The sequence below is a fragment of the Syngnathus floridae genome, chromosome 5 (assembly GCF_059516105.1).
Source record: "Syngnathus floridae isolate MCC-2025c chromosome 5, RoL_Sflo_1.0, whole genome shotgun sequence".
Lineage (NCBI taxonomy): Eukaryota > Metazoa > Chordata > Actinopteri > Syngnathiformes > Syngnathidae > Syngnathus > Syngnathus floridae.
The window spans coordinates 4,338,129-4,363,429 of record NC_142417.1 but is presented as its reverse complement, the minus strand read 5'-3'; the positions used below and the strand labels follow the sequence as shown (position 1 = coordinate 4,363,429).

The window sequence follows — 25,301 nt, the reverse complement described above, 5'->3', positions numbered from 1 at the left end:
GAGAAGTACACCATAGACAGAACTCATTGAAGCGAAACGTGGACGTAATTAGATCTTTACTTGTGTGGCGACACAAAACTGGTGTTGGACATCACGATTCGGTCTTCGCCTCAGCTAATCTGGGAAACAACAGTACAATCAGTACAATCGAAAGAGATGCAAAAACCAGCGCCGACTTGGGCAACACGTTAATCAGGCCACGGGATCAAATTTCCCCTTCAGGGATTGGCCTCGGCCCTCTCTATCTTCAGCAATCTGCTCCATGATAGATACGAGTGATAGATTTACTGTGGGAAGAGCTTCACGTCACATTTCTACCAATCCTGCTTTTGCATCAGAGCAGCCCTGAGAAAAGGACAATAGAGGGCAGATGGAGCGTCCAATCCAAATGAAATACATTAATGATAAGGGAGCCAGAGACATGTAGGGCCATTATTAAACTGGTGGCTGGGGTGACGCTGTGATTGGAGGTGAGCTGTACCATGCATCCCCATGACAACTGACAGACGGAGGAGATGTGCTCCCAATGACACAGCATGCATGTCTTGAATGTTTGAAGGCTTTTGTTCGGAGGAGGAAGGCTACGGCAAAATATCCGGTGAACCTTTCCGGGTGTTAAATGGGCTACTTAAGGGGTTGGCACGACGTGAGCCTTTTTTTTTTTTCCATGCGGGCATTTTCAAGAGTCCGCTATGATCATAGCATTCATTTGGCTCTTGCCCTCCAGTTGGTTGGTGAAAATATATTGTATTCGCTCTGGCCCGACTCAAAGTTTTTTTATTTTTTTTATTTCAAGGCTGATGCTGATGCGGATACTTGGCACATTACAATTTTGACAACCGATTAATCAGTAGAGTGATTAAAAAAAATTAAAGACTGAATAAATGAGCTGATATTTGGCATTTTACAATTCCAAGAACTGATTAATCAGCAGATTCATTAAAAAATAATAATGGATGATATTTGGTAGATTACAATTCCGATAACGGATTAATCAGCAGATTCATTAAAAATATATCATGAATAAAATAATGCCTAGACAGCTAAAAAAGGGCAATTCATTGCCACTCCCAGTTGAAATTAAAATGTCAAAATAAACACAAATTACACATAAATTCAAAAAAACAAAGTTTTGCTTTATTATCGTGATTGGCGGGGGATATTTCAACGCAAATTGTGCAATAATATAGAGTGCTACTGGCATTTCCACTTTCATCAAGTTGGAAGTGCTTTTATCATCAAGCCCTAAATTATGTTTTTGTCCTCCAAAAAAAGAAAATAAATATTGAATTAGGTAAGATTTGCTCTTTGTGATTTAGTACTGCTGCAACCTCAGCTTGTCCTTTATTGAAAATATTCAAGAGGCTTGCAGGAAACCTGCAGCTGTACCCTGCGAGTTATTTTTGGGAGTCGTGGCATTTGTCTATTTTTTTTTCTCCCTTTATTGAACGTGTAAATAACAGTCCCATTGAAATAGATCCGGCAGATACGAAGGAATATTAAAGCCACACTAAAAAAAAAAAAAAAAGCCTCCACTACACTGCTGGATTAGGATGATCAGATCCTTGCTGAGTTTCACAGTTCATCCGTTCTTGGCAGAGGATAAAGAATATGCCTTTGAGTGTTGCTCTATGGTGTTTGTAGCTCAAAAATCTAAAGGCACCGTTGTATCGTGGTGTCATCAAAACTATTTCAAAACTGATCGTTAACTATGCTTGACTAAAAACAATGCCGCAAATAGACCTCGGATTATATGTGTATGTTGTTCAGGCGGTGATCTTCCCGCCCCCGCCATATAATTTACATGTCGTTTAGTGTCTGATTCTGAATCACGTAATCCGCATCCCTTGCTGTGCCGTCGGCCGGCCCACTGACTGCAAGCTAAATGTCAATCGAATCAGAAGATGCAAAGAAATGTCCATCTTCCAGACTGGAAATATGGAAAGTGCTCATTAGCCAGCGGGGCCATTCTGAGTGAGAAGACAGGCTGGCATAGTGAGGCGTTCATTTGCCTTGAGCCTGCTGAGATTCAACCGCCCATCTTTCCAAACTCGGTCATCGCACACGTTGAGAAATACGTTTAAGCTATTGCGGAGTTCTTTTCCACAAAGATTTTAAAAACACAGCTGATCTCAAAGGCCCTCATAAGACATAAAAAAATATATATATATATTGTATGTTCCACAAAATATTGATCCGGTTTGCTTGGTCTGAGATTGAGGCATTGGAATGAAATTAATTTCTTAGCAAAGGTCGCAAACGACAATCGTTCACTAAATTAATACCGATTAATCGTTTAGAGACAGAAGTAGCAAATCCATTTACGGCCATTCACAGGCTTGGTCGAGGTCTGACCGCAATACAAAATAAATAAATGGAGCTAAATTAAAAAAAGAAAACAATCTTCTATTTCCATCTGCGTTCTACTGTATGACAGCAGGATGCTCAGAAAAGGTCCATGACAAATTCAATTTTCAGCCTCCGGTACGATAACACCAATTTATTTATATACATCCTATTCTTGATTGTTCAATCATGTAGCCGGCACAATGGGACAGTCATGGAATAAAAACACAAGCAACGCCGCAGCGGCTTTCAAACATCGAGCTGCAATTTGTGAGCGGAACTGAGCAAACTTTAGCCATATGATGTTACTGCGATGCAATCCCGAGAAATGCAGGTTGAGATCCAGTCATCCATTTTCAATGCTGCCCTTAGGGGGGAAGGGGGAGGGAGGGGGGGGGGGTCTCCCAAGGGTGAGCAACCAATCCCGGCCTGCATCACAAACTGACAGCCACTCACACGTGCACTCCCGCGGGTAAACTCCAGTTATTGACTGCCTGGCATGCATGTTTGAATACAAAAGGTGAAAAGTAAGTAGGAGGAATAGTAAATGCATTTACAAACTTATTTTTTTGTGTGCAAATATTTCTAAAAAAAAAAGACTCAACTACCCTGATCTGTTCATATATTATATTGCAATTCCACTTTCGACCACTTGATGGTGACACTTCAAAGAACAAAGGAGGAATTTCAGGTATTTCAGGGTATTATGTTGAAAAGTAGCGTCAAATTGGATGAATTGTTTAATTGCCTTAAATACGCCAAATAAATATCAAAGTTGTCCGCTCGACAAAAACTGTTCCACTGCAGCACAAAGCAGAGAAGCAATTGTGTGTAGACCTCAAGTTCTTCCCACACACACTCAGTCGCTCATCCAATCACAAATCTAAACGCAGCAGTGATAAGATTTGTGACCGAGAGTAAGAGAGGCGCCCTTGCCGCCGGCTTTTTTTTTTTTGTCTTCCTCCTCCTTTCTTTTTCAGCACGGCGTCTGTATAGCGTAATCACACCCGAGAATAAGGCACTTCAAAGCTTGCACCGCTTCCCTTCTTCTTCTCTTAAAGTGGTTACACTCCGGCTCTGCCTGATTGGAGCTCGTGACGGGCCAGCAAAACACTTGCATGGCAAATATGTTAGGTTTGGTACTATTGAGCTCCACAGATGGACCAATGTATTTATTTTCTTGGAAAGGTTAAGCTGCATGACAGCTTCATAGCAAGCTAGTGCTAAGGTCTTAATGGAAATAAATTATACTGCAAGAAACAATTGTGCGGAAATGCCATCTGTGTATATCCTTTAAATAATACAAACTATGAGTCTACGACGGACGCTAAATTGTTGTTGGACTAAATCAGGGGTGTCAAACTTTTTTTTTCGCGGGCCACATTGTAGTCAGAGGGCCATTCTGACTGTCAATAAATGCATGAGCACCTCATATTATATACAGTAAAAGCTACAAACTTTTCAAATCAGATGAGTAAAAACTGGTCAAGTATTCCAAAAAAATATTAAAAATGAAGACAATTTGCAATTGTAGTAATGACACACGAATTTGATGCACAATTTGTCTTCAAATGATGTGGCGGGCCGTATCTGGACCCCCGGGCCTCGAGTTTGACATCATGGACGAAATAATAAGACGTGTGCTGTGTTTTTGATAGACACGTCCACCCAATTTTATATCAGTTGGTGAAAGTTGGTGTCAAGGGCCCACACTCTTGAACTTTCTAATCACTCTTTGAACAAGTTCTGGTGACTTTTCACCCGGCTACTGACTGTACATGTGGTTCCTCTGACTCATTGATTGTAATTGTGTCTTGAAGGAGCCTGTAATTACAACTCATACGTCAAGGCGTCAGGAAAAAGCTTGATAGGAGGCGGACGACCAAGGCCATTGTTTTGTTCCCGTAATGAGCTATTCTCATGAAGAAGAAGTCGGAATGCTTTTGGTCTAGAATTTGGACGCTTGTTCCTCAGCAACCAGTCTGCTGACGATGATGGAAGCCTTAACAAACCAGCAAAGCCACCCACGCCCTTCCTTGAGGGTCCTGAGCTAATGACCACACACACACACACACATATATATGTATACATATATATGATTAAATTAATTGATTAATTAAATATATATGAATATATTATATTATTACAATACATTATATATATGATTGATTAAATATATATATTAATATATATTATATACATGATTAATTAAATAGAAATTAATTTGAATAATTCAGTTGAAAAAAAAATAATTTTCATCTAAATGAGTTTACATTAAACTCAGGATGTAACTTAATCATAATTTTTGCAAAGGTTGCAATATGCCAAAATATACATTTTACAGTACAGTAGGATGAGCCTTGGCAGGCCGTGCGCTTGCACGCTAACGGCAGCTAATCTCCGCAAGGAGACAGGACGGAGGCAGCTCGGCGTGGCCACTTCCTGCTGAGCGCGGCAAAGAAAACCGTGTCTTCGCAGCATGCCTTCTCACACAAAACACCCTCCCCTGCTGAGTGTGTGTGTGTTTCCTTCTATCAAGTGTGGCTTCAGCGTACATACGCTGAGGCGCACAATCCGCGCCACGCATCGTCATCATTTCGATATCAGCCACGATTCACTTCATTTTCCGCTTATTGAAAGAATGTCCACACTTACAATATTCATGAGCGTGAGGAGGTAGTTCTGCACATGTTCCTTCCCGTGGAATCGAACCACCGAGTCGTCCACTCCCAGCAGGACTTCGATGTTGTAGTCGTTCTCGCCGGCGTCCCGCCGTCGGCGCTGCTGGACCGTCTCGTTGATCTGCCGCGCAACTGCATCCAGAGTCCCGGGAACGTCTGGCAACTCTGCTTCTGAAAATAAAGAAACAATAACAATGATATCCTTTCGTAGATTCACAGTCATCCGTACGTCCAGGTTCTGCTCATCTGCTGGGACGAGACTTGGGCGACTCACTCCATGTGTCCTCCACGACCCAATTATCTCAACTGGTGGCTGGGGTCGGGGCACGACAACATTGCGCCCCACCTCGATCCGATCCCTTGCCAAACAACTTTACTCATCAACTATGAATCCTGCTCATCTAAAAATAGATATTTCTATTCAGTCCAACCTATACTGTGCAACTTTGCTGAGTTTGCTTCTCAGGTTTTTGTCCTCGGGTTGAACCGGCTTTTCGCTATGTTATTTTTGGAAGCAATCCCTTCCAAGTGGCCATCATATTCCGCCTCCTGATTTTCTGATCGGGCTCTGGTGTAGCCTCCCTGATTCCGCTTCGGAATCTTTATTAGCTGCTTTTGCAGTCGGGCCTTGGCTCTTTTGGGGCCTTATTATTTCACTTCACGTCGTGCTTGCCTTGGGCCTTTTTCTGAATAAATATGTGTTTAGTCAAATTAATTATCACCGAAAGGCCCTCAGCTCCTTCACGAAGTATCGTTAGCATGCAAAATAACAAACTCACCATCCGTTCCCTAACAATAGCATTGAAAAAGTAGCTTTCATTTTAAACATCTTAAACAGGAAATTAAATTCATGATTATGATTTACTGTTAGATGCTCAGTCAAATATGGCCACCAGCATTTGACCACTCTTATAGGGAACAGTCCAGTTTAATTATTCTAATTTTTATTAAAATTCAAAAATTAAAATCATTATGTATTTTTTTTTTATTAAAATCCAAACGCAAAAATATTTTTTTTGCCCTACTGTCAGTATGGGGGATTCTGGAAAAAAGTCTTTCCATACTCTCCAGATTCAACCTTCACGTCGCTATCCTGGCCAGCTCGGTACAATATGTTCTTTTATTCCCACCTCATGATTCTAAGAATAAATGTTCTATATTTATAGTCACGGTTGTAAATACAAACAATGCAAATTTTTCTCAGACGTGAGCAAAAGATCTTCAGTATCGTTATCGGCGCCGCGCACTAATGACCCCTTGCGGTTACGTAAGAGGGAAAAATCAGATTTGGCTTCAGAGTGTGCATCTCTGGCTGCGTCTGATATGAAAATGAAGTGAAGCATTGGAGCTGACAGTATTGGGTCTGGCTGGTAGTGCACCGTGAAAGCGATCACACTCATCGACGTGATGGAAGTGGCCGCGCGCACGCCGCTTTGTATTTCAAGCCCTCCATTCATATGAGTCACTCTAATTAGGCTATGACACACTCACATTTCATGTCTAAATAATGATTTCCTGTTTCTAATCCTATACGTTCCACTCTACTTATGTCATACGAATCACATCAATTAAGATACTAATCACTCCAATTAAAATGGGATACAATGCAAATTCATTCCAACTGAAGAAGAGATCAGATTAAAAAACAGAAATCGCTGATTCGGGAGCACTATCGTCAAGAAAGTACGGTAGTCTTTAAGGGACAAAAGAGAGATGTGTAAGCAGAGGCCATTTTCTTTTCGTCTTTTTCCAGAGATGCACCGCTCTACAGACACTGCTGTTAGTTGAGCGGTCGAGGCCAGCTAAAATAAACAGGGCAGAAATGTCCGCCACGTCTTCCGCGGGCCGGGCTCCGACAGGCCGGGGATTGTGGGCCGAATTCCTGCCCTCCACCACTCGCGCCGTGACACTGGCATTCTTGTGCACCCCCACCCACCCCTCCTTCCCTCCACCGCCACCCTCATGAGTAAACAGGCTACTTCAAAGGCACAGGACTTCCCCTCAGTAGCGCCGCTTTAAGACCACTAGTGTGCTCCGGGTCCACGGACCAGTCCCTGGAGACCCCCGCCGTGCGGCAGACCAGGAGGGTAAGGGGTGGTTGGATCTGAGGGCCCGGGAGGGGGGGGGGGGGGGGGGGGGGGTTACACGTGGCACCACCGGACGAGGGGGCGACAAGGCTAGCCTACGCCGCCGCAGGCTAAAAATAGCGGCAAAGTCGGCGACAGTGGAAATCTACTGTCTGTCGGTGGCGTCATACGCTCATTAATTCGTGCATGAAAAAAAAGCAGGGATCATTAACAGGGACGGGAAGTACAAATACTGCCGTGTACATTTTTGTCCATATGGCAAATCAGCGAACCGTCGATATTTTCGTTGAACTTTTTAAGTTCGGGCCCTCGTAAGCACAAAGTTGTGAATCGCCAACTTGCCAGGAGTCAGGAAAGAAGCAGGATTCAGCCGTACCGCCACAATAGGAAAAATCAAGTCGTACTCGGAGTGGCACGCACGATTACCATCAGCCCTTGTTGTTTCTTGGAAATGACACAAAAGCTTGATTAAACGCTCACAATAACGGTGATCTCGCCTCCTCCAGGAACATGAAACTGAGGATAATTGCACAACATAAGCTTTTCTCTTGCGTCTGAAAACGAACATCGCAGGGGCAGCGATAACAACAACAACAACGAGGGTCTAATTACCCGCCGCATCACCGCAAAAAGTTGCTTGACTGGGCATTTCATACGGCAACGACTCCTTACTGGCTTTGTGATGCCAATTTAATATGGGCTGGCCCAAAACTCACTAAACAAGCCCCAATATTGAAGCCAACGCTCAAACTCCCGCAGGGTCACACACTCCTGGGCCGCTAATGAGTTCGGCTGATTCGCCAGAAATCAAGAATAAATAAACCCAAGAGACTTTCAAGAGAAATAAAATGTTACTATTAACCTAATTACGCCTGTAAAAAGGATGCACAGGGAATAAAACACGCTAAACGTTGACACAGCAGTCTACTTGGCTAATGCTAATGGGAATCCAAAGCTGTTAGTTGTTTAATGACCTCATTTTTATATTCGTACATTGCAGTGGTAATAGGCTGAAGCTATTGCTTAAGAATCCGACAGGCAATAAAGAAACTTGATAACAAATGTAATGCGCTAATGAAGGACTTAAGCTAGTTTTTTATCAGTATGCGGCTAATACAACATGTTAGCATCAATTACACCACCAAATGATTCACTCTAATGTGATTCTGCCAGGTGATACAATTCAGTTCAAGATTTGATACTTTTTCGGGAAATTGCTTTTAAAAAGTACCGTACCAACGCTAACCGGAAGACGTAGCTACCCCTTTCGATCGACTGGTGGTTAGTCCATCCGATTTCTCGTTGTCAGTTTTAGCTAGCTTGCTGTTTTCTGGAGGCTATTGGCGTCGCTCTTTTGATTCATTGACATAAAAGTTGCCTCAAGTGTTTTGGGCCCGCTGGAAGCAGCGACGCCGGACAACGCCGGGCCTTGTTGCCGTGGCTTGACTACGCAACACGCAGCCAAACTTAGGCCTCATTCATGGCCGGGGTGCGAACTGCATTTTTTGGGAGGGGGTGAAGAAAACGCTGGCTGTATTTCCTTTTCGGGGAGTTCAATCCACTTTAGTGACCCGCATCCGTTTCTCTCAAACAAACAGCCCAATGTCGTGGGCATAAAAAAAGCCGAGCAGAAAACTGTTTTCCACTCTGGGGCCTTCTGCAACACAACGGATCAAATTCACAAATGTCACGACCTTAAAATAAAATAAAAAAAACTCAGAGGATACTTGTAAACGGAGCATATTTCCTCCAGCGAGGATGACTCTGTTCCTGCTTGTCTCATCTGATGGAAAAGCTGCAAATCACCATCGGCTGATGGAAAATTTCACATATTAGCGATGAAAAGTCACACAAACAACACCGCAGGGCTTTGTTTTTCCCCAATCGAGATCGGAACGTGTACCGATGAGAGCGGCTCTATAGTAACCGCAACAAGCAGCAGGAATTTCAAATATTTGGCTGACAAAGCGGCACCAGAAAGAAGGGGGGAAGACAACGACAGAGCCGCCATGTGAGTGAAGAGAAATGAGTGGAATGATGACGATGATGATGACAGCCAAGGCCTTTTCCATCCCGCTAATTATCTCCAGGTTTCCGACGGAAAGTGCTCAGAGGTACGACTTACCCGATAGACGCACCATAACGTGGAAAGTATCTCTAGAAGCGAGGTCTGCTTCATGACAAAAACAAAGATAGATTGCGGGCGCACGCTTCTATTTATTTACAGCTACTGACGACGGAAATGTAGCATAATTAATGTTGTAGCTCGTCTAATTGTACCGCGTTGCGATGTACCATCAAGTATTGTACGGTATTGTCGCTATCGTGACGTAGCTTCAAGTATTGTAACATATCGTCACGAATCGTTAGCGTATATAAATTTCGGCGTATTGAATCGTTTCATTCCGTATCATTGAATCTCATACTGTAATTTACCGTAATTAAAACCTTCACATGACATGATGTCATTAGTATCGTATCATATCGCAATCACATTGTATTGTATCGTACCGTACGATATTTCATCGATTCGTACTAAATCTTCACGTACTAAAACGTTCTATAATGTGCACCGTATTGTCCCGTACCATATTGTATTTTATCAGCATGCATTGTACCATAAAGTATCTATATATCGTTACGATCGTATGAGAACATACGATATTAATTTTATCACATCGTTTCATATTTATCGTACCAGATTATATTGTGTCGTTTCCTAAATTATATATGCTGGATCACGTTATATCAAACATATGTATTTTATGATAATCTAATTTATTGGTATCGGATTATCCGTACGATAACATATTGTACGATAATACCATAAGGTATGTCGCACTATTGTATCATTTTCTACCGCAATGTATTGCACCACATTGCAATGTATGACAGCGCATCTTGAGATTAGAGTACCTGATACGGCATGTCAGCGTGATACAATCAGCGCTGCTTCATCAAACTCACAAAGGAGACAAAAAGCACAGATTTCATATCCTGACTTGAGTATGTATTTGTTGGCGCTAATGATGCAGATGAAAGAGGGAGAGGTTCTTATCGTCACTTTTTTATCTGCAGCGACTCCGGCTTGAAAGCTTTGCGGCATTAATTTGTTTCAAGCATTATATGCACCACAAACACGCACACACGGGAAGGATGCAGGTTTTTTTGGGTTTTTCCCTCCCACTGACATCTGAACCATCTGAAATTGCTTCTGTTTACGATACATTAGAGGAGCCATCCTAGGTGACACCAAGTAACCTTTAATGCATTTAGCTTGATAAAGGTAAATTGCTTGGAGATGCCTCGTACATATACGCATTCATTTCACACAGAAGGCCAAGGCTGTATTTGCAAGACTGGTTTCTTGAGCAGAGAGAGAATTACCAAAGTAGGATTCAGTCGGTGTTATCAGCAGATGCCAAAGCATTGCGAGCGAGCGTTTCATTAAATAAAGTTAGGCGGCAGACAGTAAATTACTTCCCAAAGTGGTTTTCCCGAGACACGGCAATACATCTTTGCGCTTAAACAACTCAAGATATGACAGAAGGTATGGATTAAAAAAAAAAAAAAAAAAAAGCTAGAAAGCTTCACTCTGTCAAAACATCCTGAGACTGCTTTCAAGATTAGGAATTCTGAAATTTGATTTGGTAAAAATAAACACGAACCGAAATAGGGCGATAACAAAAAATACATTTTATTTTTACATAACTAAGTGAAATTATAATTCTAGCAACAATAACCTTTATTTTAGTTTATTTTCAAGAAGTTTTTTTTCCAATGTGATTATTTCACGTGTTTTTTTTTTTTCTTCACGACAGCTGAGTTTACTTCTCACGTACGACATTTGGTGATCTTACAAGCGCCTTACTTAGCATCCATCATGACATTTCGTCCATTCTCCAACCTTGCTCCTCTCCTGCCATCTCACCAAATTCCTCCGCCCGCGGCCACCCCCGCTCTTAGCTTAGCACAGCCATGCGACAAATATAAATCAGCGCTTTTCTCTTTGGAGCGTGACGACACCTGGCTCGGAACCAGAACCCTCCGCCGCCGTTGCCTCCACTCTCTTTGTGCCCGCCGGCCTCAGAGCGCCTTCCAGAACGCCGCCGGACCGCGACGGTCTTCGGCGCCCCCCCCAGACGCTCGGTTTCTCGTGCTCATATTTCCACCGACGTGTGAAAATGGAAGCTAATATCCAAAGACCTGCAAGACGGTGGAGGGCCGCGGTTGCCGAGCCCGATAAGAGGATCTCTGGGAGGTAGAGTGGGGGCGCACATCTGCTCTGACTACAATTCAACCTCCATTGATGGATGATTTGTCTGTGATGTCATCACTTTTGAAAAGGGGGTTCCACAGGGCTCAATTTTAGGACCGATTCATTTTCTTTTATAAGTAAATAACATTTGTGCTAAATGCTACGACGATGATACAGTACCCCACAATAAAATCGTTTGGTATGGCAGGCTTGAGTGTGTACATCATCTTGATCATATAAACACCTTGCCCTAAATCTCAAGGTGATGTCACTTGCAGGCAGGCAGCCTGCTATGCTGTGGAAGCTCCACTTTCCAGTCATGAGGACTCTTGATTGTTATTCACAGTAGAAGCGGATGATGAAATGTTTCCCTGCGTTTGGATCTCCACCAGGCAGACACCAAAGCAGTTGGGGCACATTTCACCTTAACACCAGCTGCCAGGAATTTGCCTCGCAAAGCTTTTTAATGCGCGTGATGAAGGGAGACGCATGGTCCACTTTGACCATTTCTTCTCACAGCCCCCCCCCCCAAAAAAGATTCCTTTTTGCCAACTTACAGACAGCCGGGAAAACCACGGACCATCTGCTTGGAGGTGACATGAACTGACTGGCGGGTTTCTTTGCCACTCGAGAAGTTCTTCCCGACTACATTTAGAACTTTGAAAGGGGGCATAACATGTAAATGTGAGTTTTTAGTGGCTACGGCTAACAACCCTGCAACCCTGTTTAACGCGCAGTTAGCTTGTTTGATGGTGAAGTGCTGCCTCCGCCAGCGAAAACCCAATCCGTTCATCTATCCATTTCCGATAGCACTGGCCCCCACACTCAGATCACCATCAGTCTAGCAGGTGGTGCGAGATGGGCTTTGGTGGAATTTCTGATTCAACTCAGTGCTCTGGATCTCATTCTATGATGTGGGCGTAGCTAATAAAACATCCACCCGTGGGTGTGTACTTTCACAAAGTGCTGGGTCAACACACACTAACTTTCCAAGCACGATTTTCATCTGGCTTGGTGGAACGTTGCTGACAGACAGACGGATGGAAAGACAGAATGACAAGAGGATTCCATGGGGTTAATAAACCAGCAGCGGAATCTTTGAAAGGTTCCGTGATTTGCAAGCGGAATGTCGCGACGTTATGTCATGCGCAAGGCTTGCTGTTGCGGAGAAGTTCACCTTTCATACCTCGATGTATCGTTAAGTTACATGAAATTAAAATTGTTTTTTATTAGTTCCGGATATTGGATTTTCACTCATTGTGGTCTTCTAGTATGAAGTTTACTGTCATGTCATTTGTGAGTTCATCGTCAAAATAATGAGGTCAAGTATGAAAATACAAGAATACGATACAACTTGAATTTTTTCGTGAATGAAATCCAATCACATGTAGCACACGGGCTAACAAAAGGGTCAGTCAGGTCATCCTGCAAGTGCCTTGATCATCTCCGTACGATGAAGAAAAAGAAAAACAGGAAGTGAGTCACCACCATAACGGTATCATCTGTTCCCGATAAAGAACCAACGTGCTGGCCGACCATTAACACCTCACCTCGTGTAATCCGCCGGGCCGGCGTGCTGTTTGCTTTGGTTGGCGCACGGCACGGCGCGCGTTTGTTTTACGGGCAAACACGACATGCCGCGCGGCTGTTTTGCTTCGAGGAGCGCCAGCAGAATGCTCCGAGCTGAACAACCAAGCAAAAAAATACGACTCTTGTTACGCGGACGTTGGGAGAAGAGCCGAGAAGAGCAGAATTCCCACAGCCTACACGACCTCCGCGGCAAGGAGACTCCCAAGTCGGCTGGGGCGTAGCGCCTCATGCTAACGTAGCAGTCGAGAGGAGACGTGAAAGGTGAAAAATAGGAGACCGTATTTTGTTCGACCTCTCGTATGACCTCTTTCTTTTTTAAATATTTAAATGTCGAAAAGGAACTTTGAAATCCCATTGAAATGTATTTGAACTTGTAAGTACACCTTGTGCTGTTTTTCCACCCTAAAAGAATCGACATGCAGCTCCGGTGGATTATTCTATTCAATAGCGTTGACATTAATTGCTCAAGTGGCGCCATAACGTCAGAAGCGTGAACGGTCGATACAAAAGGTCACCACTGCACAAGAGTTTTTTTTTTTTTTCTTTCAGGTGGGAGAATTATTTGGTCCCATGGCATGAAATCATCTGAATGTCAAGGCAACGTGTGACTGTGACTCAGAGATAGTGAAAAAAAATCTGGGACAATTATGTTTCTTCCAATTCTTGTACATTTAATGCCATAGGATGAACATGGAAAAAAATAAGGCTGATTCCATAAGGCTTTGTCTACCCAGTCATTTTGGTCACCAAAGAATTTTTTTTTTTTTTAAAAGAGCTAATATTAGATTGTACATCTCTAATGTACCATTTTAATGCCATACCAGTTATCATGACTGGCACTGAAATTCAAATACCTGATGTGCTGCGATATAATCTAAGAGGATTAAATGATAAAGCACCGGATGAGTTCCGCAATGCGACATTTCCATAAACGTGGATGGCCAGTGTGATAACGAGCGTCAGCCTAGCTTTGTGTGAAAAATCCTGTTTGAATGATTCCCAAGGAAACGCACTAAAAAAATTGCCGCGATCTCCACGATGCGTGTCAGGATTGGATTGAAATCAGTGTGTCATATCTGATGCGTCTGCCTGGAAACTTGAGCGACAAGCTGGAATTTAACACCTTTACATCGAAATGGGAGTGCACTCAAGCGACAACGTGATACACAATTTCTCATGTCATTTTCAACTCCGTTTATGACAATAACTGCACTACACCTCCAATCCAGTAGGTGGCGATGCACAGAAACCCAAATTAATTCCACGCCGTCATAAAGCAAAAAAAACATTTGGCATCTTACCTGGCTTGTGGTAGTCCACCGAGATGTCGGATGGGCCCTGCAGCACGGCCGACCTGCGGTACACCACGTGGACTCTGCCCTGGTCCTCCAGTTCCTGGGTGCCCCTCTCCAGAGGTTCAATGAAATACTCGTCCGCATCCGTCCGGATCATGCCGGCCTGCAACGTGCAAAGATCAGGACTCAGGCAACTAAGAAGATGTCTCATTGTGTCCCTCATCACAAAATAAAAAAAGAAAATACGAGGAAAAAAAATGGTCGCCGCTGTTTTTATTATTACAGGAGAATATTCTCACTCTCAAGAGGTCAGCGGTCATTCATCATGGATAAAAAACTAAAAAAGGGAAAATCGCTTGCGATCCATCGCAGAAATAAATTAAAAAGTAGAAAATGGCTCAACTGTCTATCGCCACAAAAATATAATAAAAATGAAACAAAATTGAAAAATGACAAAATGTAACTTCATCATCATAGAAATAAAACAAGTGTTGAAACTGTCAAAAACTGAAAACGAATAAATACAAATAAGATCTGCGAAATTAAATTTACCAATGAGTAATGTAACAGTCCCTCGCCAAAGAAGTAAAATAAAAAATCTAATGTATAAATTCACACAAAAACAACTTTTTACTCTTTTACTTGTATTCTAAACATACAGTCATGACAACCATTTACAAGTAACAAGAATGAAATTCACTGGTGCAGCTCATTCTGCTGTTCGGGCAACAAGGGGCAGTAGAAGACAGCCAGCTCCTCTCTCAGTTTCTCAGTACGGCCGTAATATTAGTCGGTCTTCACAGAGGATAAAGAATGTATGTTGTAGAGTCTGTCCACATGTACTGTTGCATGCAGTGTAACAACCCCGCCACATAGATGCTAATTGTTAGCTCAAGCACTTAGTTTCCCTCTTGTTAGCGTTCAGGTAGTGTTACACAAGGAACCACCCCATTCATGGAGATATTGATATGTTATCCTACCCCCTAGTGGTGATTCATTGGAGTGCATTGACTATAGGGCACTTGATAGGGTGTTTTAAAAAAAAAAAAAAAAGAAAAAGCTCAGTTCACATAGGCTCAGTGAGCGCCCGGTGGCAAACATCGGCTGCTGCTGCTGCTCCTGCACATAATGGAGCATTTAGTGGGCAAAGAGTGGGATATTTCCCCTGGGAGTTAGCAGCCTGGAGCGAGCGGTTTAAAAGGTCGTTAATGTGGCTTCAAGGTCTTTGCCAGCCACGGCTCCCGTTTGCCCCTTTCACACGTTTGCATTCCCCAACTTAGCGAAGGAATGTCGGAGCACATATAGCGAGTGCCAAACGTCTCTCTGGTATATGGCTTATAAAGACGTTGACAACCTCGTTGTGACCCAACGTCTTTGATAGGCTCACTCCGTTGGACAAGGAGGCCAGAGTGAAGAGGGAGACGTTAGCTTTTCAGCTAGCTGCCGTCCAATTGTTGCAACCAATCAACCGAGTAAAGTATCGAGTTAAACTGGTGAAATAGTCGAACTAGCCTTGGCTTTTCCAGAAGAAGATTGGATTTAGTCAAACAAATGGTACTGCATGGTCACTCGACTGTCAAAAATTCCAATTAGGGTCCTTGAAACATTTGTTTGCTGCGCCATAGAAGTCCATTTTCACCCAAAGAGTAGCTTTAATCAGACTCCGCCAAAGTAACCGGCGTCCAGTACCCAGACATTAACCTTCGAAAAAAAGCAAAAAGCCAGCCATTGAATGTTCAACAACAACCACACAAAAAGTCAGGCTGGGTAATTATGTAAAAATATTTTACCATTAGCAGAAATAGATTCATTGATGAGCAAGCAGCATTTTTGCTGCCAAACATATTGTTATAATCTATACTTTCCTGCATTGGCAGATTTAAATCAGCTTAAAAAGTGTAAACAAAATAAAGCGGCTTTAACTTTGAGATGTTATGCGCCGAGTTTGCGAATGATCTTTAACTTTTTTAATCTTGAGTCGTTTTTATGATGATAATCCAGAGGGGCATTTGCATAATATTTTTTTTACCGTAAACTGTCACACAAATAAACAAGAATCAACCATGAATGTCACGTTAAATGTTTAAAGCAAAGCATACGGCTGGCCGCCAGTCGTCGGCTAACAAGTAGCGCTAATGTTTACATTTTCACTAATACGTCGAGGTTTCAGTATGGGAGAGTCAAAAATATTTTGTAAATTGGCAAATTGGAAGATGAGATACCATCTACTCATTCCTTTCATCAATAATTTCAGCTAGCCAGCCGTCGGCTAGCAAATAACGCTAACCTCATTTTGTAACTCCCGGATGGGTCTTAAATACATTTATCCGGTGGTGCATTTAGGTTCTAAACGTGACGATTTGCTCTTTCTGTTTGTTTTCCTTGCGTATTTTCAGAAAGGCACTCGACCAAGATTTTGCTTTCCGACAAGAAATGGAGATGCGTGGCGCTTTCAAGGCGGCGGATGAAAATGGCAGCTAATGATGACGAAGGTTTGCTCGCATTTCTGCAAAGCAAACACACCTTTGAACAACATGGCGGGTGAAAGGTGCCACTGTCCCGCCTCATAGCGAGCCCTCTAAGAGGTTTTCGCACTGAAAGGGGCCGTTTCTGACCAACTGGAGCCCTTCAGCTCAATGCCACATGTTATTCTTGGCAGGGCAGCGCTGTCTGCTTGGCCCGGGCTGAAGCCGGGGTATTAAAGTGATGGAACACAGCAGTCTTGATCCCCCCCCCCGGCCATTTTTTTTTTTCCCTGCCCAACAAATGGTGCAAACACCTGCCGGTGTCTTACCCGTGATTCCATTTACGCGATACAGTGGCAGCTTGATTTTCAAGTAGGGCTCATTTAAAAAAAAAAAAAAAAAGAATTTTTTGGGTCACCTACTGAAAATTTTTGGGGACAAATGTCGAGAATTTGAACCACAGTAGATCAAATGCTTTGATCACAGTGATCACTGTAAATTCGGAACTAATAGAAAAAACCCGATTTTAAATCGCAGAATGGGAAGACTCAATTTGGTGACAAGAAAAGTCAGGAAGCGTGTATGTGTCGTTTACACGGGGAGGGAGGCCAGCCGGCCGCAGACGTGAACTTTGAGGAGGATGGGAACGACCAAGCGTTCCGCCCACTTGAAGACATGGAGGTCAGCTGCATTCCTGACTTGTTTGCTCTTATCATTTTTTTTCCTCTTGCTCTCTTTCCAGCCATGTGCAGCCTTCTTGGGCCATGTGACCCACACAAGAAGAAGGAAGAAGATGGAAAAACGTGACCCCCCCCACCCCCTTGCAGCAGCAATTTTGGGAAGTAGCAAACATTTACGTTGTCACTGTACTAATCTATCTCTCTATATATCTATATATATTAGGGGTGTGCATCCCTCCTATAAAAAAAAAAATCCATCTATGCATGTGGTGTGATGCCATTTAAGGAAAGTGGAATTTAAGTTTTTAAAATCAACACATATTTTTCCATTCATATCAGTAAATGTTCATTTTTACTTCCATACTACATTTTGGAGGTTTTTTTTTTTGCTTTTACTTGAAAACAGGCATTGATTCCATGCTTTTAATTTCAGCAGTCTTTTATGACACAAAAATTTAAGTATGGTGCGAGTGCAAAATTTCACCTGTGCCCAACGGTGATGACTGTTTAGAATGTCAGCCATGAAAAAGCGCAGTTGTGCTTCAACCTTACCCATGACTGTCATTACAAGCGCAAGAAAGTGCCTGCCATTTTTTTTTTTTTTGTAACGAACGCCACACGGAAACTCACAACAGGTGTTTTTGCTTTTTCTTTCCGAGGTCGTCCACATCTACCGATGAGTCTTCAAGTGGGGTGCGAATAAATCGTTGTGGATAATAATTGCCATTATTGATGATCGTTTGGGCCGTAATTGTAGCCGCCTGCATCAAAGTCAGAAATTTCAAAACACAGCTCGGCAATATGTTGCATCACATTCAGGCAGTTCACAGCCAACACACACACATTAAACACACACACATAACACACGTCAGAGGTAGCAAACACAGGAAGTGTGCGCTTCACAAGACCGCTGGCTATAATTAAGTTTTCGTAAATCGCACGCTAACAAATGTTGGCCTTGCACAAGGCGGGCGCGGAGCATCAAAGAGCGGCAGGCACGTTTCCGCCAAACGCTTCATCGGCGCTTTGACACTCGAGCCGCATCACGCCGAGCTCCTAATAAACAATTTTGGGCGGAATACATAAAGGCATGACTTTAATTGGTTCACTTCAAGTTTGAGGCCACGTTTCAAGTGGGATGGGAACAGACCGAGCTTTACCGCAAAAAGCAAAAATCCGATGAAGTGACAAATCTCACAAACGTGTTTATAATTGCCAAAGATGCCGCATTTCTCCAAATGATCCTCGATTCATTTCCTCAGCGAAGAAATGTCACAAGATGACGGCAAAGCACTGCTTTTGCCTAAACCAAGCTCCTCAACTCACTTCAACAGTTACTTCTTTAGCAGTACATTGCCACAAGGTGGCAGCAAAGCTCTCCAGTTCTTACCTTTTTTAAACGTCAAATAATCGCAAGTTCAAATTTCAACGATTCACCAATAAAGTCAATCATTAGAATTATTCCGCCACATTTTCCCTCCATTTTGAATCATTCATGAGCAGTCTAATAAATAAACTCCATCATTTAATTGGGTTAGGGTTAGGGTTAGCATGCATGCATTTTAATGATGCATGTGGTGGTGGTGGGCGGGGCGGGACTCCACATGTGTCACGGCTCTCAGCGTGATGAAGTGCAGCGCAAGCAAATGACCTCGGGACAGCTAACTGCCACAACATCATATGAGAAGCACAACTCTCACATCCTGTGTGGACCCCCTCGCCCCCTCACACACACACACACACACACACTCCCACCAAGCCACTGATTAACTGTTTCCTTCAGCCTGCTTCAAAGAAAATTGCTTTCTGATACCCGCACCCACATTTTGCTCCATCGTCTGTAATGCACACTTTCATGACGCTGGATGTAGCAAAGCAGCCCCAACATAGCCAAACCTCCTCCGCATTTCATAGTAGACACACTAATATGGCATCACAAATCCAAATGCCTTTAAGGTTTCCGTCTACACTGCACAGATTCAAGGAACCCCCCCCCCCATGCCAGGAGGAGCAAAGCAGCCCCAAAACACAAGCAAGCCTTTTCTCGTTTGACACAAATGTTGTAATTGGTTACTTTCACATCTCGGCGACAGCAAGACTGGATGCAAAGTTTGCAGGCTTATTATCATCCTTCCATCTTTTTTTTTTTTTTTTTTTTTTTTAGTATCTGTAGTGTGCCGGATGTCCTCATTGCGGTCCACGCAAATGTGAATCCGAAATACGAACACAAATGCGAGGTTCAAATCATTTAATTGACATGTTAACAGCTGCTTTGACACAAACGCCAGGAGGCGAAAATGCGTGCAAAATAATAATTTAAAAAAAAAGGGCATCCAATTGACTAAAACGGCAAACACGGCTAATGGGCCTGAACAAGGTTTCGACGCTGGGGACCAACAGGGAAGGTCGAGGGCCAATTTCACGGCTGCTTTAAAAAGGCAGGAAGAGGCTCATTTTCTATTTTCAGTCATGCTCTCGTTTGGAACGGCGCCTTCGTCTTTCCTGCTTGCTTGACAAACATCCTCACATGGTAGATAAGTGGAATGGGAGCATCAATTCAAAATGCTATATACAGCACAGTGGCACCTTGACTGAGTGCTTGTGAACTTTGTCAATTTACGAGCTTTCTGTTGCCGGAGTTGAGCTGGAGGCAAAAAAAAAAAAATCTTTGGAGTTGCCTTTAGGTTAGCATTGTAAATGTCAAAAGTGAGCCATTAAAACAAATATTGTATATTTCTACACAATAGCATAGTCTCTATTTATTATTCTTCATAATGGATGGAATTCTAATTCATTCCAATTGGGGGAGAATCAATTTGATATATTCGTAAATTGAATTAAATTGGAAGTGGTAAACCGAGTTACAAGCTTGGTCGCAGAAGAAATAAACTTCTGCAGTCAATGCGCCACTGTCCAGTGAAATATAGACGCTTTGTCGGCACCTGATGCATATTTTCCTACAAACAAACCCAAACATTGCTGCCGCTTTCAGTTTTCCAGAGCAAGAATCCGCAAAAATCTCCTCCCACACCCTCGTCTCTGTCACACTCCCACGCCAGCAGGCCTTACTATACGTCGTGATTTGAAGACCATAAAGGACACCTTTGTAAGGGACCATCACTGCCGGGAGTGCTTGAGGAGGCAGACTAAGTGCTTGGAGGGGGTGGTTGGTGAAAAACACAAAAGGCACAGAGCTCCACGTGCACAACGAGCTGCTTTCAATGGGCTCCGTAAATATCAATATTTCATCAAAATTCAAATCACCTCAAATTTTCTTTGTAGCAAGACGTCGTGTGCGGCCCAACTCGTCGAAACGGTAGTTTTGTTTGTGGAATCTGAATTAAACAGGTAATAAAATCCGCCTGTTTTTAGCCATCTCAAGGGAGCGGCCATTTTGCCACTTGTTGTCGACTGAAAATGACATCACAGTTGCCAGGTTCCAACCAATCACGGCTCACCGTTTTTTCTGAAGGATATTTAGATATATCATAATATTATATAAGTGTATTCTGTATTATATCAACGATATTTTATCACAGATTATATCAACGGTAACTCTAGATATACAAAAGTTTCTGATGACGTTTGCTTCTTCTTCCAAAACTTTTTTGACAGCATTTGGTCTAGTTTTGTCCAGCTGCCTCTGCGTTAAGCCGCCTGCATTAACGAGACTGAGAAGGAATTCCGTTTACTCTGTTTTCTTTATGGAGAGCATAAATCTGCAGCAGCGGTCCCTTCCGCTCGACCGGTCGTCCAACTTCAAAATTTGCCTAACGATGCAAAATATTTTCATTTGACCGCCGTTGCTTCTTATCACTCAAGCCTCAGCTTTAGGAGAACGAACGATAACACAAATGTGACAACGCTTGTAGCCTGGATGCTCATTGCTAGCGTAATAGCCTCACACGGTTTCTGAATAACGTAAAGATAAGCTATGTTTTGCTTTCCTTGAATAATCAACAAGTACAGCACGAATTCATATTTGTCCCATCAACAAATACAGAGCAGCTTAGCCCCTGGCTAGCCGCTATCACAGTTAGCGATGTGTTATTGGCGTATGTCCAACATAAAGAACAGCCACCCAGTTTCCCTGGTTTGGATCCGGCGAGGGAAAGATAAGACCTAATAACCTTTCTTGAAAAGAAGACAAACTTTGCTCAAAGCAAGACAAAACTATTGACAGAGCACTTTCTTAAAAAAAAAAAAAAGAAGACAAACTCTTGACGTTGCATTTTGCTAAGCGATGGTCAACGTCTCGAAAAAGACGACGACGCTATCGGCAATACAGTTGATGTTGCACTTTCATCAAAAGAAAATATTTTAACAGTTGTATATTACTAATTTGATTTGATTTTCAGTCCCTCTTTACACAAAACAAAATACATTCTTGGACGTTCTTGGACTATCGCCAAGGCAAACCTAAGTGTTTTTTTCTCGAGGGGGGGGGGGGGTGGCGTTCCCTTACCATCCCTAATGTTAAGCATTCATTTTTTTTTAACACCTCGGAATCCCAAAATGGAATCCCGGGCGTGGGTGATTCATTCTCTAAATACCGCTCGAGTGTTTTACGAGGGTTGACGGGGAGGTCCGGTTGGCCCGGGCCGCACAAAAGACCACTCCTGTTTTATGTTGGGAAGGGGTCGTTTCGAGGGAGTCGGGGAGGCCTTCGCCGATTAACGGCCACTCAAGCGTAACAAACGTCGGCATAAACAGCCTCTTGAGAACAATGCGCTGTAAAAATGCTGACGTAAAGAAAAGTCCCGAGTTCCGGACGCCCCAAAACGGGCCCGTTGATAAGGTCATTGAACAGCACACTTACCAGACCGTCGCAGTTGTTAATGGCAACCGAGGCCCCGGCGACGTCAGTGATGTCGCCCACGAAGGTGCAGTCTGTCTTAAGCAAGCTTATCCTCGTCGTCCCGTTGTTGGACGCCGTCTGGTTGGTGAAGGCTCCGCCTGCGGTCCCAAAGCTTTCGTCGTCGTGCCATTCCACCGTGGCGCCCGGTGCAACCAGCCGGTTGTTGGGCCGCAGTCGCAGGTGGAACTCCTTGCCAAAGGCGCTGATGTTGAAGAAGAGCCGATCCGATGGGGTGGGTGGGAGCGTCGGGGGCGGTGTGGTGGACGCCTCCCTCCTGACCCGTTGCTTGTGGGTGGCCGACAGCAGGTGGGACAGGAAGCGTCCGTGGGCATCGGTGCTGAATGGAGTGACCAAGCCGTATTCCTTCAGACGGCGCTTCAGATGATCTGCAACACAAATCAGCGGACCTGTACATCAAAAAGAACCAGACCATACCAGCGGGTTCCGTCAGGGAAATCCGGGTACTACGTCGGATTACAGTTCAAGGCGGTTTGGCAGGGATTCGATTCTTGATCGTTGGTCGGGCGACAGTCGGTGGGCTCGGATTGCATTCATGTCGTTTGTTATAGGTGATCTCGTATTTATTTGAGCGCACCGGGAAGCACTGCAGAAGATTACACTTGAGCGGTTTAGAATGGAACTAAAAACACTTTGCTTTGGCCACATTAGTGTTGTTTTTTAATTCAGGCCCCATTAGTGTTGTTTTTTAATTCAGACCCAAAGCCAGTGTTACTTAGCAAGATGAAATGAAATGTAAGACATTTGGATGGAAATCAGGTCAGGGAAGAAAAAACAAACAAACAGGATTTTAGGATCGGTTTTGGCTATTTCCAGGGTTCCGTTGAGCTTTAACTTCTTGTGTCCAATTACTGTGAAATTTAACTCAGGTAACATGGATGACGCATCTCCTACATTGAAAAATGTGTAGATTGGTGGGTCGGAAAGAAAAAAGCTAAAGCGCATACGGAGACCTTGTAATTACGCAAAAAGTTTGGCCATTCAAACAGGTGTCTTTGCTGAAGGTAAAATTACACGTCCAGAGAAAAACACGAAAACAAAGATTCTTTGGGGGGGGTGTAAGACAGATGAAAGTTTTGTGTTAGTGACAATAACCAGTAACGTCTGCCAAAATGAAAAGTGATGCTAACACATCTGCTTTGAAAACATAAAAGATCTTTTATGAGGCCAAGACCAAGTACTCTGTCATCAGACACACTTGTTTTTTTGTTTTTTTTAACCCGTTTAACTCAGATGTGCTTTCAGCTGGTTGAAAATCCCCCCCCCCCCAAAAAAAATGGACGAACTGGACAAAAGGTGTGTGAAAATGATGGAATTTTTTCCCCATTTTTATGCCATGATTTTTTGTTTGTGTGTTTTCACTCCCGCAAAATACACAATTCCTTTTTCCCCCAAGCAGTCCTTGAACACAACACACCGGCAATTACGTGCGTACGAGTCCCCGGAAAACCTTCGGTGGGAGTAAACGGGCTTTTTCAACTTGCGAAACAGGAAGTGAGCAAAGAGAGGTCAAGTGTTCGCGTAAGAGGGTTTGGGAGGGGATAAGGGGGTACGACGTGGACCATGTCGAGACTCAACTCCTTGCTTAACTTCCCGATGGAGAACAGATGTGGAGGGATCCAGAGGTGGAATTTGCACTTCCTGTCTTAACGGGTTCTGTCAAGCAAAGCCCTGGTAGACTAGAAGCTTGTGTGCATCTACATGCGTGTGTATGTGGGATGTAAGGATTCCAAATTAACAAAATGACATACATCAATAATCATGCCCGAATCTGTACGTCATATAATAAACATAAAAAGCAGGATTGAAGAGAAACTGAGCAAAAAATTCTTAAGATTTAAGAAGAATATACTTTGGTGACATTTTTGCTTTTGATTTTTGCACTGTGGTTAGCATTAAGCTAAATTAACTTTCTAAGGCAGTTATTTGGTTCTTTTCCAAAACACAGTGTAATTCCGTCAAGTTTTAGTTTGACAGTAAATCAACTGCAAAAACCATATCTTGAAAAATTCGTGATTTCTGTGAGCCTATATGAGTCGACATGAAGCGAACCCTAACCCTTAACCCCCCCTCCCACTTTTTCATTGAAACTCACCTTCTCGATCACCTTCACCAGCCTGCAAGACAAAGGGAGGAAATTATTGCAATGAAATAAAATATTCACGCAAACAAGAGTACATGGCACGTGTCATCTAAAATCAAATTAACCCCAAAAAAAAGCTTCTTGAAAACGTTATGTAACAGTATAAAGTGTGTGTGGCGTGCATGTGTGGAGTGTGTCAACATCTCACACAGTGCGCGCATTTAAGGGAGTCAAACGTGCACGCAACCCCCCCCCCCCCCCCCCCCCCCCACACACACACACACACAGCCTCCTTACAGTCAGTCCCTCTTCTGTTTTGACCTTTAACGTTAAAAAAAGCAGACATGTGACCAACAAAGTTTTTACCTTGGCGGCTGAAGTCGCGATAAATCCCAGTAGCACCAACGAGGCGAGTGACAACGCGGCCATCACGAGTCTTGTCAAGGAAATCAATAAGAAATAAAGTTGATCCAAAAAAAGAGATGGAGTGTGCGGCAAAATGTTGCCTCTGTCTTGTTTTTGTTTGTTTCTTTGAAATAACGCAAGGAGTGCAAGTGAGGCTAGTTGCGTGACTTTTTGGGGGTCACTGTCACTCCAAAGTTTGCGTGGGTCCACCGCCGCTCGCGTCTCGGCCGCTGCACAGCTGCGCGACCTGCCTGCCTGCCTGCCTCCTCAAGCTTCCGCCTAATAAACCAAATAAGTCCGGCCCTGTGTGACGTCACCATCGACCCCCCCCCCCCCTCAAAAAACGTCCCACGCATACTCTCGTACGACAGATATCAAAAGTCTACACCCCCACTTCAAACGGTGATTAAAAAAGGATGTAAAATAGGAGAGTGACTTATATAAAAACTTTTTTGACCTCTAAGATGTAAAACTTTTTTGTTCAATCTTATCAAGAGGGGAATAAAAGTAAATGTAAAGAGTATGGTTGAAGAAG

At 43.3% G+C, this 25,301-nt stretch overlaps 1 protein-coding gene across 2 annotated transcripts in view; it reads right to left on the bottom strand.

The window, feature by feature from the left end:
• adamts3 (ADAM metallopeptidase with thrombospondin type 1 motif, 3) overlaps positions 1 to 25,031 on the bottom strand; it is a 47,438-nt gene extending 22,407 nt beyond the window's left edge. For both annotated transcript variants that reach the window (XM_088376647.1, XM_088376648.1), the window contains exons 1-5: positions 24,728 to 25,031; positions 24,374 to 24,395; positions 22,222 to 22,646; positions 14,264 to 14,420; positions 5,002 to 5,198 (exon numbers count right to left, since the gene is read on the bottom strand). In XM_088376647.1, coding sequence (XP_088232773.1) covers positions 5,002 to 5,198; positions 14,264 to 14,420; positions 22,222 to 22,646; positions 24,374 to 24,395; positions 24,728 to 24,790 — 864 coding nt within the window. In that variant the 5' untranslated portion in view covers positions 24,791 to 25,031. The remainder of the gene's footprint in view (positions 1 to 5,001; positions 5,199 to 14,263; positions 14,421 to 22,221; positions 22,647 to 24,373; positions 24,396 to 24,727) is intronic.
• Between the last annotated feature and the right edge of the window lie 270 nt (positions 25,032 to 25,301).